The following is a 15,475-nucleotide window of genomic DNA, read 5'->3' on the forward strand; positions in this document are numbered from 1 at the left end:
AATTGATAATATGCTCTCAAAGTGATACCTCTTATCAGTCATTTTAAAGGGTTCTTACAAATGTAAGAGGATAATATCATCAGTACCAAATACAGTTTTCAAAATCTTTTTTTGTGTGTGTGTGTGTGTGACAGAGTCTTGCTCTGTTGCCCAGGCTGTAGTACAGTGGTGTGATCTCGGCTCACTGCATCTTCCATGTCCTGGGTTCAAGCGATTCTCCTGCCTCAGCCTCTTGAGTAGCTAGGACTACAGGCATGTGCCACCCTGCTAATTTTTTTTTTTTTTTTTTTTGTATTTTTAGTAGAGGCGAGTTTCATCATGTTGGCCAGCATGGTCTCACTCTCCTGACCTTGTGATCTGCCCACCTCGGCCTCCCAAAGTGCCAGGATTACAGGCATGAGCCACCGCACCCGGCTTCAAAATCTTAATGTCTCATTCATTTATTTTATATAGTATCAGGATTTGGAAGAAAAGATTTTTGAAACCAACATCAAATTATCTGTGTGCCTTATTTAGTCATAGACCATTTACTGTGGGATATGAACTCTGTTTTAAACTGCTTTTAATTTCTCTCAGATATTTATTTCAGGTAAAAGTGAAAAACCAGGCCAGGCACAGTGGCTCATGCCTGTAATCCCAGCACTTTGGGAGGCTGAGGCGGGTGGATCACGAGGTCAGGAGTTCAAGACCAGCCTGGCCAAGATGGTGAAACCCCATCTTTACTAAAAATACAAAAATTAGCTGGGCCTGGTGGTGGGCTCCTGTAATCCCAGCTACTTGGGAGGCTGAGGTAGAGAATTGCTTGAACCCGGGAGGCGCAGGTTGCAGTGAGCCGAGATGGCGCCACTGTGCTTCTGCTTGGGCGACAGGGCAAGATTCCATTTAAAAAAAAAAAAAAAGTGAAAAACCAGGGTTGAACACATTCATTAGCCAATTAAGGAAGCTGAATATGTTTCTACTTTACTTTTAGACAGAATTTAAAAAATAACTTCCTATTGAAGTATAACATACATATAGAAAAATACCTATCATAAATGTAACAGCTCAGCGAATTTTCATGAACTCAGCCATATCGGACAACCAGCATTCAGATTAAGAAATGTGTTTGCCAGGTGCGGTGGCTCACCCCTGTAATCCCAGCACTTTGGGAAGCTGAGGGAAAATCACTTGAGCCCAGGAGTTCGAGATTAGCCTGGGCAACAAAGCAAGACCTCATCTCTACAAAGAAAAAAAAAAATTAGCCAGGCATGGTGGCTTGTGCCTGCAGTTCCAGACTTGGGAGGCTGAGATGGGAGGATCACTTAAGCTTAGAAGTTCAAAGTTATAATCAGGTCACTGCACTCCAGCCTGGGCCACAGAGTGAGACCCTGTCTTAAAAAAAATAAAAAAGTAGTATGACATTGCTAGCACCCAGTAAGAACCCCTTGGGCTTCTTTCTCATTACTGTCCTTACCATGAGTAACAATTTTTTTGATTTTTAATGTCATAATAAATGTTTCCTCTTTGTGGTCTTTATATAAATGAAGTCAGAGTAGGTACTCTGTTTTTCTGGCTCCATTAATTCAGCATTGTTCGTGAGGCTTTTTGTTTGTTTGTTTGCTTTTGAGGCGGAGTTTCATCCTTGTTGCCCTGGCTGGAGTGCAATGGCATGATCTCAGCTTACTGCATCCTCCGTCTCCTGGGTTCAAGTGATTATCCTGCCTCAGCCTTCCGAGTAGCTGGGATTACAGGCATGTGCTACCACACCTGGCTAATTTTGTATTTTCAGTTCAGACGGGGTTTCTCCTTGTTGGTCAGGCTGGCCTCGAACTCCTGACTTCAGATGATCTGCTTGCATCAGCCTCCGAAAGTGCTGGGATTACAGGCGTGAGCCACTGCACCCAGCCAGCGCTTTTTTTTTTTTTTAAAACTGTAATACATGGTATTGCATGTAATCATATTTTACATTTTTAAGGATAAGTTTTAAAATTGGAAGTGTCATTTTCAGTCATAAATATGTTTAAAAATATTTAAAACAAACTGCTTAATATTTGTTTTTAAAAGTAATGAGAATTGTTTTTTGTTTAATTTTTAATTTTTGTGGATACATAGTGTATTTATGGGATACATGAGATGTTTTGATATAGGCATGCAGTGTGTAATAATCACATCATAGAGAATGAGGTATTCATCCCCTCAAGCATTTATCCTTTGTGTTGCACACCATCTAGTTATACTCTTTTAGTTATTTCAAAACGTACAATTAAATGATTATTGACTGTAGTCACACTGTTGTGCTATCAACAGTAGGTCTTATTTATTCATTCTTTCTATTTATTTTTTTATTTTTTGTACCCATTAACCTTCCCCACCTCCCTGGGATCCTTTAATATAATGTGAAGAAAGTATGTGGGGTTTATTTAATTTTCAAGTTAACATAAGTCTGAGTATATGAGACTGTCAAAGCCAGTTTGCCCTTGGGCAAAATTATAAGGTCCAGTCCAAAAGAAAAGATAGTTCCCTTTATTCTGAGTCAATCAAGTACCACATGTATTGTGTTCATTTTTAGGTGCCACATGTAAAGAGGGATATTTACAAACTTAAAACACTTGCATCAGAAAATGACCAGAAAGAAGTGAAACTGTTGAGTCAGGAAGTTAAATATTTTGGTTGAGTTCAAATGTCTGACAGCCATTGGGAAGAAGAGGAATTAGACTTACTCTGTGATTTTTAGAAAGTGAGACTTGGACCAGTAAGTGAAAGTTGCAAAAAAATATATTTCACTTTACTCTTAGGAAGAACTTTTTTTTTTTTCAATAGACACATTTCATTATGGGAAATTTAATACAAAAACATAGTGACTAGTTTGAAGTGAAGATACTAGAGTTATATATCTGTCACTAGGATCATCTTTTGTATTTCTTGTCTAATACTTGGAAACAGTCATTTCTGCAGGAGCGCTGATTCATTTTAGTGGGAAATGGTTTTAGAGACCACGGTCTTGAGGTGTTCATTGCTAATGGGTTGTCGATGTTTGTAGGCATTTTAATGATAGAGAGGTAGATAGACTTCATATATTTTTAATTCTGTCTTAAAAGTATAACCTTTTACTTCTTTGATTTTATAGTTGTATGTTTTTTGCCTCTAGCATTTTGGTTCCTAGTGATACTCACATGGTTACTTATTTTATGTATGTATCTGTTAGTCATCTATCTGTCTAAATTCAAAATTACTATACTCTATGTATTACCAGTAATATGCTCACTGAGGGCAATTTACCACTTTCTTTTGCTAGGCAAGATGGCTTGTGCCTGTTAGCCCAACTACTCAGAAGGCTGAGGTGGGGGAGGATGGCTTAAGCCCAGGAGTTGAAAGCTGCAGTGAGCTATGACTATGCCATTGCACTCCAGCCTGGGTGACAGAGCAAGACCCCATCTCTTTTAAAAATAATAATAATAATAATAATAAATAGAGAGGTAGAGGTTCTTTGGTTTTTGGTTTTGGGTTTTTTTTTGTTGTGTTTTTTTTTTTTTTTGAGACGGAATCTCGCTCTTTCGCCCAGGCTGGAGTACAGTGGTGCTATCTTGGCTCACTGCAACCTCCCCGTCCCAGGTTCAAGTGATTCTCCTGCCTCAGCCTGCTGAGTAGCTGGGACTACAGGCATGCGCCACCATGCCCAGCTAATTTTTGTATTTTTAGTAGAGACGGGGTTTCACCATGTTAGGCTGCTCTCAAACTCCTGACCTCAGGTGATCCACCCGTCTTGGCCTCACAAAGTGCTGGGATTACAGGCATGAGCCACTGCACCCGGTGGTTGGTTGGTTGGTTGTTTTTTTTTTTTTTTTGAGACACAGCATCACTCTGTCACCTAGGCTAAAGTGCAGTGGTATGATCTTCGCTCACTGCAACCTCCCCCTTGCAGGTTCAAGCAATTCTCATACCTTAGCCTCCCAAGTAGCTGGGATTACAGACGCCCACCACCATGTCCAGCTAATATTTGTAGTTTTAGTAGAGATGGGGTTTCACCATGTTGGCCAGGCTGGTCTCAAACTCCTGACCTCAGGTGATCTGCCCACCTTGGCCTCCCAAAGTGGTGGGATTACAGGCGTGAGCCACTGCGCCTGGCTGGCTTGCTTGTTTGTTTTTTGGGTAATATTTTGAGATTTAGGATGTAGATTCTCAATATTGTGTTTTATAGTAATTCAAAATAATTATTTTTCATATACTTATATAACTAATTTTCTATATGTTGAATAGATGAATTTCTTTTTTGTTTGTTTGTTTTTGAGACAGAGTCTTGCTCTTTCGCCCAGGCTAGAGTGCAGTGGCGCAATCTCGGCTCACTGCAACCTCTGCCTCCCAGGTTCAAGCGGTTCTCCTGCCTCAGCCTCCCGAGTAGCTGAGATAACAGGCATGTGCCACCATCCCCAGCTAATTTTTGTGTTTTTAGTAGAGGTGGGGTTTCACCATGTTAGCCAGGCTGGTCTCGAACTCCTGACCTCAGGCGATCTGCCCACCTCAGCCTCCCAAAGTGCTGGGATTACAGGCGTGAGCCACCATGCCCAGCCTGTTGCTTTTAATATTTGGAGGTTTGGGACGCTTTCCTTTATTGTATATAACTTTGTTTCATAACTATGTAAAACACTTCCAAACTAAAAACCATAAAGTTAGATGCATAGAGGTCTAGCTTCTAGCCCTGTTTACTTTCCCATAAGTCACCATTTTCGCTAATCTTTGGTTCATTCCATTTTAAAATATAATCGATAGGCATATATATATTTATATTCTTTGTCCCCGTTTTCTTATACAGAAGGTATATTATATGTATAAGGCATAGCATAGGATATTATAACCATTGTTCTCCACCTTGCTTTTTCTCATTTAATAATATATCCTGGAAATCACTCCATAGCACTATAGTGATATCTCTTCCTACTCCTCCTACTTTTGTTTTTGTTGACAATTTCTCAGTATTCCATTGTACAGATGTACCTTATTCAGCCAGTTTCCTGTAGATAATTGTTTGGATTTTTTTAGGGTTGTTTTTTTTTATATTAAAATAGTGGTGCATTTTGGACCCTTGTGCAGACATTATATTTTTAAGAGTACATCTTGGGTAGACCCTCAAAGTAGGATTTCTGGGTCAAAGGATGTAGTTAAATGCATATGGAATTTTTCTAGTTTATAACTAGATTGTAGCATTTTCCATGCAGTACATTTTCATACATGCTTGAATTTGGTTTTATGTTTTCTATCCTGTTTCATTGGTTTGTTTGTCTTTTCATTTGTCACTTCTATACTGTTTCAATGATTGGGGCTTTGAAAAATGATATTTGGTATGGTTATTACCTGGCTTTTCTACATTTTAGGTTTTTCTAGCTATTCTTGCATATCTGTTTTCCCCATTGACTATTATAATCAATTTTTCTAAATGCCAAAGAAATCTGTTGGTATTTTTATTGAGATTGCATTAAATTTATAAATTTGCTTAGGGAAAATTGTCGTCTTTATGTCTTCCTATCTACAAACACAGTATAACTTTACATCTGTTCAGTTCTTTCATGAGTATTTTATAGTTAGGAAGAACTCTTTAGTGGTTATCCAAAAGTAAAACAGACTATTGTGTGAAGTAGTGAATTCATTTCTAGAGTATATAGTGAGGATTCATGAATTAGCAGTTTACGGTAAATGACTTAAATGTTACTTCCCACTCTAAGATTTTATATAAAAACACATTCTGAAGAAAATATGAATTTTTAAATTGTCTTTCCTATTCCACATTAAGAGAGAGCTCCACTGCTCACTCAAGACCGTAATTGAGAATGAGTTATAAAAGAGTAGAAGTAGGTTAGGGATTGTCTTCTACAGGTTTAGAACCATTTAAGTCAGTGAAGGAGGTAGGCAGTAAACTATTATTTTAGATGAAGACCATAGGATACTGTAGCTAAAAATAACTTTCTTTTCAAAAATGGTACCTTCATATGCTTCATTTATATTTACCCAGTCAAAAGTAAGATGAAAGTAGACTACTGATTTGCCATTTAAAAAATGTCGAAAATATCAGGGATATTTCTAAAGACCCACTAATATATAGTTTTATTGTGTTGAAAGTCAACAAAGATAATATACCATGATAGCCTCTGGTATAGCAGCAGATGATCTAACATACTGTGACATTAGTATAATATTAGGTTTTTTAAAAACCTCTGTTGCCTATTGTATATCTGATATGTGATCCATTAGTTTGTTGGATTGTTAAGCTAAGCTAAAGTGGTATAAGGTTTACTCCCTCTTTAACTTTTTTCTTGTTCAAATTTTAGGACCCTTCAAAGTTGTACAAGAAAGCAGATGATGTTGCAGCCATTGAATGCCAGTCTGAAGAAGTCATCCATCTTCATTCACAGGGAGAAAACAATCCTTTGTCTAAGAAGCTATCTCCAGTACACTCAGAAATGGCAGATTATATTAACGCAACACCATCTACTCTTCTTGGTAGCCGGGATCCTGATTTAAAGGACAGAGCATTACTTAATGGAGGAACTAGTGTAACAGAAAAGTTGGCACAGCTGATTGCTACCTGTCCTCCTTCCAAGTCTTCCAAGACAAAACCGAAGAAGTTAGGAACTGGCACTACAGCAGGATTGGTTAGCAAGGATTTGATCAGGAAAGCAGGTGTTGGCTCTGTAGCTGGAATAATACATAAGGACTTAATAAAAAAGCCAACCATCAGCACAGCAGTTGGATTGGTAACTAAAGATCCTGGGAAAAAGCCAGTGTTTAATGCAGCAGTAGGATTGGTCAATAAGGACTCTGTGAAAAAACTGGGAACTGGCACTACAGCTGTATTCATTAATAAAAACTTAGGCAAAAAGCCAGGAACTATCACTACAGTAGGACTGCTAAGCAAAGATTCAGGAAAGAAGCTAGGAATTGGTATTGTTCCAGGTTTAGTGAATAAAGATTCTGGCAAGAAGTTAGGACTTGGCACTGTTGTTGGACTGGTTAATAAAGATTTGGGAAAGAAATTGGGTTCTACTGTTGGCCTAGTGGCCAAGGACTGCGCAAAGAAAATTGTAGCAAGTTCAGCAATGGGATTGGTTAATAAGGACATTGGAAAGAAACTAGTGAGTTGTCCTTTGGCAGGTCTGATCAGTAAAGATGCCATAAACCTTAAAGCCGAAGCACTGCTCCCCACTCAGGAACCACTTAAGGCTTCTTGTAGTACAAACGTCAATAATCAGGAAAGTCAGGAACTTTCTGAATCCCTGAAAGATAGTGCCACCAGCAAAACTTTTGAAAAGAATGTTGTACGGCAGAATAAAGAAAGCATATTGGAAAAGTTCTCAGTACGAAAAGAAATCATTAATTTGGAGAAAGAAATGTTTAATGAAGGAACATGCATTCAGCAAGACAGTTTCTCATCCAGTGAAAAGGGATCTTATGAAACCTCAAAGCATGAAAAGCAGCCTCCTGTATATTGCACTTCTCCAGACTTTCAAATGGGAGGTGCTTCTGATGTATCTACGGCTAAATCCCCTTTCAGTGCAGTAGGAGAAAGCAATCTCCCTTCCCCATCACCTACTGTATCTGTTAATCCTTTAACCAGAAGTCCCCCTGAAACTTCTTCACAGTTGGTTCCTAATCCATTACTTTTAAGTTCTACTACAGAACTGATTGAAGAAATTTCTGAATCTGTTGGAAAGAACCAGTTTACTTCTGAAAGTACCCACTTGAACGTTGGTCATAGGTCAGCGGGTCATAGCATAAGTATTGAATGTAAAGGGATTGATAAAGAGATAAATGATTCAAAAACTACCCATATAGATATTCCAAGAATAAGTTCTTCCCTTGGAAAAAAGCCAAGTTTGACTTCTGAATCCAGTATTCATACTATTACTCCTTCAGTTGTTAACTTCACTAGTTTATTTAGTAATAAGCCTTTTTTAAAACTGGGTGCAGTATCTGCATCAGACAAACACTGCCAAGTTGCTGAAAGCCTAAGTACTAGTTTGCAGTCCAAACCATTAAAAAAAAGAAAAGGAAGAAAACCTCGGTGGACTAAAGTGGTGGCAAGAAGCACATGCCGGTCTCCAAAAGGGCTAGAATTAGAAAGATCAGAGCTTTTTAAAAACGTTTCATGTAGCTCACTATCAAATAGTAATTCTGAGCCAGCCAAGTTTATGAAAAACATTGGACCCCCTTCATTTGTAGATCATGACTTCCTTAAACGCCGATTGCCAAAGTTGAGCAAATCCACAGCTCCATCTCTTGCTCTCTTAGCTGATAGTGAAAAACCATCTCATAAGTCTTTTGCTACTCACAAACTATCCTCCAGTATGTGTGTGTCTAGTGACCTTTTGTCTGATATTTATAAGCCCAAAAGAGGAAGGCCTAAATCTAAGGAGATGCCTCAACTGGAAGGGCCACCTAAAAGGACTTTAAAAATCCCTGCTTCTAAAGTTTTTTCTTTACAGTCTAAGGAAGAACAAGAACCCCCAATTTTACAGCCAGAAATTGAAATCCCTTCCTTCAAACAAGGTCTGTCTGTGTCTCCTTTTCCAAAAAAGAGAGGCAGGCCTAAGAGGCAAATGAGGTCACCAGTCAAGATGAAGCCACCTGTACTGTCAGTGGCTCCATTTGTTGCCACTGAAAGTCCAAGCAAGCTAGAATCTGAAAGTGACAACCATAGAAGTAGCAGTGATTTCTTTGAGAGCGAGGATCAACTTCAGGATCCAGATGACCTAGATGACAGTCATAGGCCAAGTGTCTGTAGTATGAGTGACCTTGAGATGGAACCAGATAAAAAAATTACCAGGAGAAACAATGGACAATTAATGAAAACAATTATCCGCAAAATAAATAAAATGAAGACTTTAAAGAGAAAGAAACTGTTGAATCAGATTCTTTCAAGTTCTGTAGAATCAAGTAATAAAGGGAAAGTGCAATCCAAACTCCATAATACGGTATCAAGTCTTGCTGCCACATTTGGCTCTAAATTGGGCCAACAGATAAATGTCAGCAAGAAAGGAACCATTTATATAGGAAAGAGAAGAGGTCGCAAACCAAAAACTGTCTTAAATGGTATTCTTTCTGGTAGTCCTACTAGCCTTGCCGTTCTTGAGCAAACAGCTCAGCAGGCAGCTGGGTCAGCATTAGGACAGATTCTTCCCCCATTACTGCCTTCATCTGCTAGTAGTTCTGAGATTCTTCCATCACCTATTTGCTCTCAGTCTTCTGGGACTAGTGGAGGTCAGAGCCCTGTAAGTAGTGATGCAGGTTTTGTTGAACCCAGTTCAGTGCCATATTTGCATTTACACTCCAGACAGGGCAGTATGATTCAGACTCTTGCGATGAAGAAGGCCTCAAAGGGGAGGAGGCGGTTATCTCCTCCTACTTTGTTGCCAAATTCTCCTTCACACTTGAGTGAACTCACATCTCTAAAAGAAGCTACTCCTTCCCCAATCAGTGAGTCTCATAGTGATGAGACCATTCCCAGTGATAGCGGAATTGGAACAGATAATAACAGCACATCAGACAGGGCAGAGAAATTTTGTGGGCAAAAAAAGAGGAGGCATTCTTTTGAGCATGTTTCTCTGATTCCCCCTGAAACCTCTACAGTGCTAAGCAGTCTTAAAGAAAAACATAAACACAAATGTAAGCGCAGGAATCATGATTACCTCAGCTATGACAAGATGAAAAGGCAGAAACGAAAACGGAAAAAGAAATATCCCCAGCTTCGAAATAGGCAGGATCCGGACTTTATTGCAGAGCTGGAGGAACTAATAAGTCGCCTAAGTGAAATTCGGATCACCCATCGAAGTCATCATTTTATCCCCCGAGATCTTCTGCCAACTATCTTTCGAATCAACTTTAATAGTTTCTATACACATCCTTCTTTCCCCTTAGACCCTTTGCACTACATTCGAAAACCTGACTTAAAAAAGAAAAGAGGGAGACCCCCTAAGATGAGGGAGGCAATGGCTGAAATGCCTTTTATGCACAGCCTTAGTTTTCCTCTTTCTAGTACTGGATTCTATCCATCTTATGGTATGCCTTACTCTCCTTCACCCCTTACAGCTGCTCCCATAGGACTAGGTTACTATGGAAGGTATCCTCCCACTCTTTATCCACCTCCTCCATCTCCTTCTTTCACCACGCCACTTCCACCTCCTTCCTATATGCACGCTGGTCATTTACTTCTCAATCCTGCCAAATACCATAAGAAAAAGCATAAGCTACTACGACAGGAGGCCTTTCTTACAACCAGCAGGACTCCCCTCCTTTCCATGAGTACCTACCCCAGTGTTCCTCCTGAGATGGCCTATGGTTGGATGGTTGAGCACAAACACAGGCACCGTCACAAACACAGAGAACACCGTTCTTCTGAACAACCCCAGGTTTCTATGGACACTGGCTCTTCCCGATCTGTCCTGGAATCTTTGAAGCGCTATAGATTTGGAAAGGATGCTGTTGGAGAGCGATATAAGCATAAGGAAAAGCACCGTTGTCACATGTCCTGCCCTCATCTCTCTCCTTCAAAAAGCTTAATAAACAGAGAGGAACAGTGGGTCCACCGAGAGCCTTCAGAATCTAATCCATTGGCCTTGGGATTGCAGACACCTTTACAGATTGACTGTTCAGAAAGTTCTCCAAGCTTATCCCTTGGAGGATTCACTCCCAACTCTGAGCCAGCCAGCAGTGATGAACATACAAACCTTTTCACAAGTGCAATAGGCAGCTGCAGAGTTTCAAACCCTAACTCCAGTGGCCGGAAGAAATTAACTGACAGCCCTGGACTCTTTTCTGCACAGGACACTTCACTAAATCGGCTTCACAGAAAGGAGTCACTGCCTTCTAATGAAAGGGCAGTACAGACTTTGGCAGGTAAGAGGGTTATTTTGTTACCTGTTGTTTGTTAAAGAAATAGGTTATTTTCCACAGGTGCCTGATAAATGTAGATGAACTTTTAATATATATATCCTTTTTTTATAAGTGTATTTTGAAATCTCAGTACTCCTTTTCCTTAGATTGAAGAAGTAAGGAATGTCTGTATTATTTTTTTGTTTTGAGAAGAGCTATTATTGTCAAAAAGAAAAAAAGAAAGAAATATACATAACTTTTGGAAACCAGGAAAAATCATTCATCTTTTTTATGTAGACAGGCTATTACACAATTTTTATAAAGACAAATGGCTCATAGATCTGTTAGTAGTATGCAGGATTTCCCACCACTCCCTGCCCCACCACCCCAAGAGGTAAAAGGTAATGCTGGAAGGATTTTTAATGTATATTAATCCAGTAGTTGTGAATGCATCTTTGTTACAGGAAGAATATGTTATTAGTACTGTATGTCTCATAATAAAAATTCAAACATTGGACATTTTCAGCATTGTAAAATTTAACTGAATATTCATTCAGACTTCATTTTGCAGAGTACCTTTTGATGTCTTCATAAAAGCTGCTTCAATTAGATAGAAAAAAAAAGAAATCTGGAAAATGCATTTGTACATTTAGAAAGAATTGTACATCTTTTTCTCTCTTAATTGTACACCTTTTAAGAATTGAGAAGATAGAAAACAAAGAGTAAGCATTTGCCACTCGAATAAAAGAAGTTCTTTGTGAGAGATCTTAAGCCTAAGAGTTTGTAAAATAACTCTAGGAAGTCCATAAACCCTCTGATGTTGTAAGTAGAATTACGGGTGTATGTGTTTGTGTATCTTTTTTAGTGATAATCTAGAAAAATTTCATCAGATTTTCCAAGTAAATTCTCTAAACCTCAGTATATTCTCTAAACCTCCTATATAATGGGATTCGTAGGGGTATTATGAAAAGTAATCACATAGTAAGCATGCAAATGTTAGTTATTATTATTATTCCCCTAAAAGATTAAAAACTTGTGCATTAGGCCAGGCTCGGTGGCTCACACCTGTAATCCCAGTGCTTTGGGAGGCCGAGGCGGGCGGATCATGAGGTCAGGAGATCAAGACCATCCTGGTTAACACGATGAAACCCGATCTCTACTTAAAATACAAAAACATTAGCCAGGCATGGTGGCGAGCGCCTATAGTCCCAGCTACTCAGGAGGCTGAGGCAGGAGAATGGTGTGAACCCCAGAGGCGGAGCTTGCAGTAAGCCGAGATAGCACCACTGCACTTCAGCCTGGGCAACAGAGTGAGACTCCATCTTAAAAAAAACAAAAAACAAAAAAAATCTTGTGCATTAGGGAAAAGATAAACCCCTCAAATACAAAGAGTTTTTGTTCCTGATTTTCGTTATTCATGAACTTTTGAAAAATTAAAACTTGGTGGGGTATCTGAGTGTTCCTTAGCTTTTAACAGTGTTTATTTATTAATTATTTTTTTATTTTGAGATGGAGTCTTGCTCTGTTGCCCAGGCTGGAGTGCAATGGTGCAATCTCGGCTCACTGCAACCTCCGCCTCCCGGGTTCAAGCGATTCACCTGCCTCAGCCTCCTGAGTAGCTGGGACTACACGTTCATGCCACCATACCCGGTTAATTTTTTGTATTTCTAGTAGAGACAGGGTTTCACCGTGTTAGCCAGGATGGTCTCAAATTCCTGACCTCGTGATCCGCCCACCTCGGCCTCCCAAAGTGCTGGGATTACAGGCTTGAGCCACTGCACCTGGCCAGCTTTTAACAATGTAAAGAGAGAAAAAGTCTTATGCCTAGGTCCATTCAACAAATAGTTTATTTAATCAATAATAGTTATTGAATATCAGGTATTTACCAGGCATTCTACTTTGTGGGCCCTTGTTATATAATAGAGAATGAGGCACACAGGTTCATTGAGTCATGGAGATTATAGTAGAGGAGGTAGATAATAAACAAAAAATCACATTACGTGTTGTTAAAATTGTGATAAGGACTGTAAAAGGGAGAGAGTACAGCATGAAATGGGGAGCCTAACCCAGAGAAGTCTTTCCTGAGAAAGTGATCCTAAACTGAGACCTGGCAGATGTGCAGCATTTAACTGGGTAAACAGACTCATTCGTTATTCATTCATTTACTGGTTCATTTATTGAATTCCTAAAACATACAGGACTATTCTAGTCACTGGCATATAAAATAGTAAACGCCTGATATGTGACCTCATAATTTTCAGCTTAGTGAAGGAAGACAAACCGTAGAGTGATAAGCAAATAAATAATGGCTTAATTGAGAAAAATGCAATAAAGTTAATACCATAGTGTTATGATACAGATTAAAGGGCTGGCAGAGGGGGATCTAATTAGTTACTAGTTATGGGTGAGGATAAAAAGTTGAGACTTAAAGGATGTGAAGCCACAGTGAAGTCCAGGCACGGTGGCTCACGCCTGTAATCTCAGAACTTTGGGAGGCTGAGGTGGCCAGGTCACTTGAGGTCAGGAGTTCAAGTCCAGCTGGCCAACACGGTGAAACCCCATCTCTACTAAAAATACAAAAATCAGCCGGGCGTGGTGGCACGTGCCTATAGTCCCAGCTACTTGGGAGGCTGAGGCAGGAGAATCCTTGAACCCAGGAGGCAGAGGTTGCAGTGAGCCCAGATCATGCCAGTGCAACAGAGTGAGACTGTATCTCAAAAAAAAAAAAAAAAAAAAAAAGCCACAGTGAAGAACATGTTTTAAGATTCTCAGTTGGGAAGGAGTTTAGATATTGGATAAACTGAAAAAAGCTTCATCGTGGTGAGAGAGGAAATACAGAGAGAGTAGTGAGAAATGTGGCAAAAGAAGAGGCCAAACAATGTGTTAAGGATTTTGGATTTTATATTAAGAACAAAAGACAAAGGAGTATTGATTTTAGGTTTGCATTTTTAAATGATGATTTTGCCTCCTGCATGAACACTGGATGGAGAGGATAAAAGTAATTTGAAGGAAACTGGTTAATAGGCAATTGCAGTAGTCTAGATAACATGATGGTGCTTAGATTAGGTTAGTGGCAGGCTTATGTCTGAACATATGGGAGATTGGAGATAACATGCACTAAGAGAGAGAAGACTATAGGAGGAGCAGATTTAGAGGAGAACACAAGTTTTTTTTTTTTCTTTTCTTTTCAAGACAGGCTCTCTCTCTGTTGCCCAGGCTGGAGTGCAGTGGCACGATCTCGGCTCACTGCAACCTCTGTTTCCTGGGCTCAAGCCATTTTCCAGCCTCAGCCTCCTGAATAGCTGGGACTACAGGTGCAAGCCACCAATGCCAGACTAATTTCTTTGTATTTTTGTAGAGATGGAGGTTTCTCCATGTCGCCCAGGCTGATCTCAAACTCCTGGGCTCAAAGGGACCCTCCTACCTTGCCCTCCCAAAGTGCTGGGATTATAGGCCTGAGTCACCACTCTGAGCCACTTTTTAATACATATAGTTTGAAGTGTCTGAACATTGAAGTGGAGGGTTTGAGAAGGTTGTTGGATATCTAGTTCTCAGGCTTAGTAGAGAAGCTTGGCCTGGAGATAAGAGCATTTCCTCTGAGTATTTGAAAAATTGTGTTTGGCAATATCATTCACTAAAAAGGGCTTCTGGGTGAAATAAAAGTTAGGAACAGACTCTCAAAAATCTGTGCAACTTTATAAGCAGAGCACCAAGAAAAATAATAATTTTCAAAAATAGCAGTTAAAAAGACATACTAGACCAGGCACGATGGCTCATGCCTGTAATCCCAGCACTTTGGGAGACTGAGGCAGGCAGATCACCTGAGGTCAGGAGTTCGAAACCAGCCTGGCCAACATGGCGAAACCTGTCTCTACGAAAATAAAAAAATTAGCCAGCAGTGTTGGTATGTGCCTGTAGTCTCAGCTACTCGGGAGGCTGAGGCAGGAGGATCCCTTGAACCTGGAAGGTAGAGGTTGCAGTGAGCCGAAATTGTGCCACTGCACTCCAGCCTGGATGACAGTGTGAGACTCTGTCTCAAAAAAATATATACATATTGTTAAGACTAAATGTTTTAATAAATAAAGAGGCTGGGAATGGTGGCTAATGCCTGTAATCTCAACACTTTGAGAGGTGAGGTTGAAGTATCACTTGAGCCCAGGAGTTCAAGACCAGCCTGGGCAACATAGGAGCACCCATCTCTACAGAAAAATGTTTTTTAAGTTAGCTGGGCCTGATGGCATGCGCCTATAGTCCTGGCTACTCAGGAGGCTGTGGTAAGATGATCACTTGAGCCCAGGAGTTCAAGGCTGCTACTGTAAGCTGTGATCGTGCCACTTCACTCCAGCCTGGGCTGGCAGAGTGATACTCTGTCTCAAAAAAAAAAAAATAAAATAAAAAAATACTACAATAAATATAGGCATTAACCTTCCAGGAAAAGATGAAGGTAGCTTGTAGGGATATAAAGAAGGGTTGAAGCTGCTCAACTGTAGGCATAGAAGGATGTCATTGGTAGATAAATGTAGCAATGCCAGACATAGCTGATTCTAGTGTATTGTACCTGTTTGTTTCTTTCGTACAAACATTGAGAGAAGCCACACAATAAAAACACTTGCAGAAAAGTCTGTTGCCAGTAGGA

At 39.8% G+C, this 15,475-nt stretch overlaps 1 protein-coding gene across 6 annotated transcripts in view; it reads left to right on the forward strand.

Annotated features, from left to right (window-relative positions):
- Positions 1-15,475, forward strand: part of ASH1L (ASH1 like histone lysine methyltransferase) — a 332,744-nt gene that overhangs the window by 177,849 nt on the left and 139,420 nt on the right. For all 6 annotated transcript variants that reach the window (XM_032154245.2, XM_032154247.2, XM_032154243.2 and 3 more), the window contains one exon: positions 6,300-10,863. In XM_032154245.2, coding sequence (XP_032010136.1) covers positions 6,300-10,863 — 4,564 coding nt within the window. The remainder of the gene's footprint in view (positions 1-6,299; positions 10,864-15,475) is intronic.

The sequence above is a fragment of the Hylobates moloch genome, unplaced genomic scaffold, assembly GCF_009828535.3.
Source record: "Hylobates moloch isolate HMO894 unplaced genomic scaffold, HMol_V3 SCAFFOLD_5, whole genome shotgun sequence".
Classification (NCBI taxonomy): Eukaryota; Metazoa; Chordata; class Mammalia; order Primates; family Hylobatidae; genus Hylobates; species Hylobates moloch.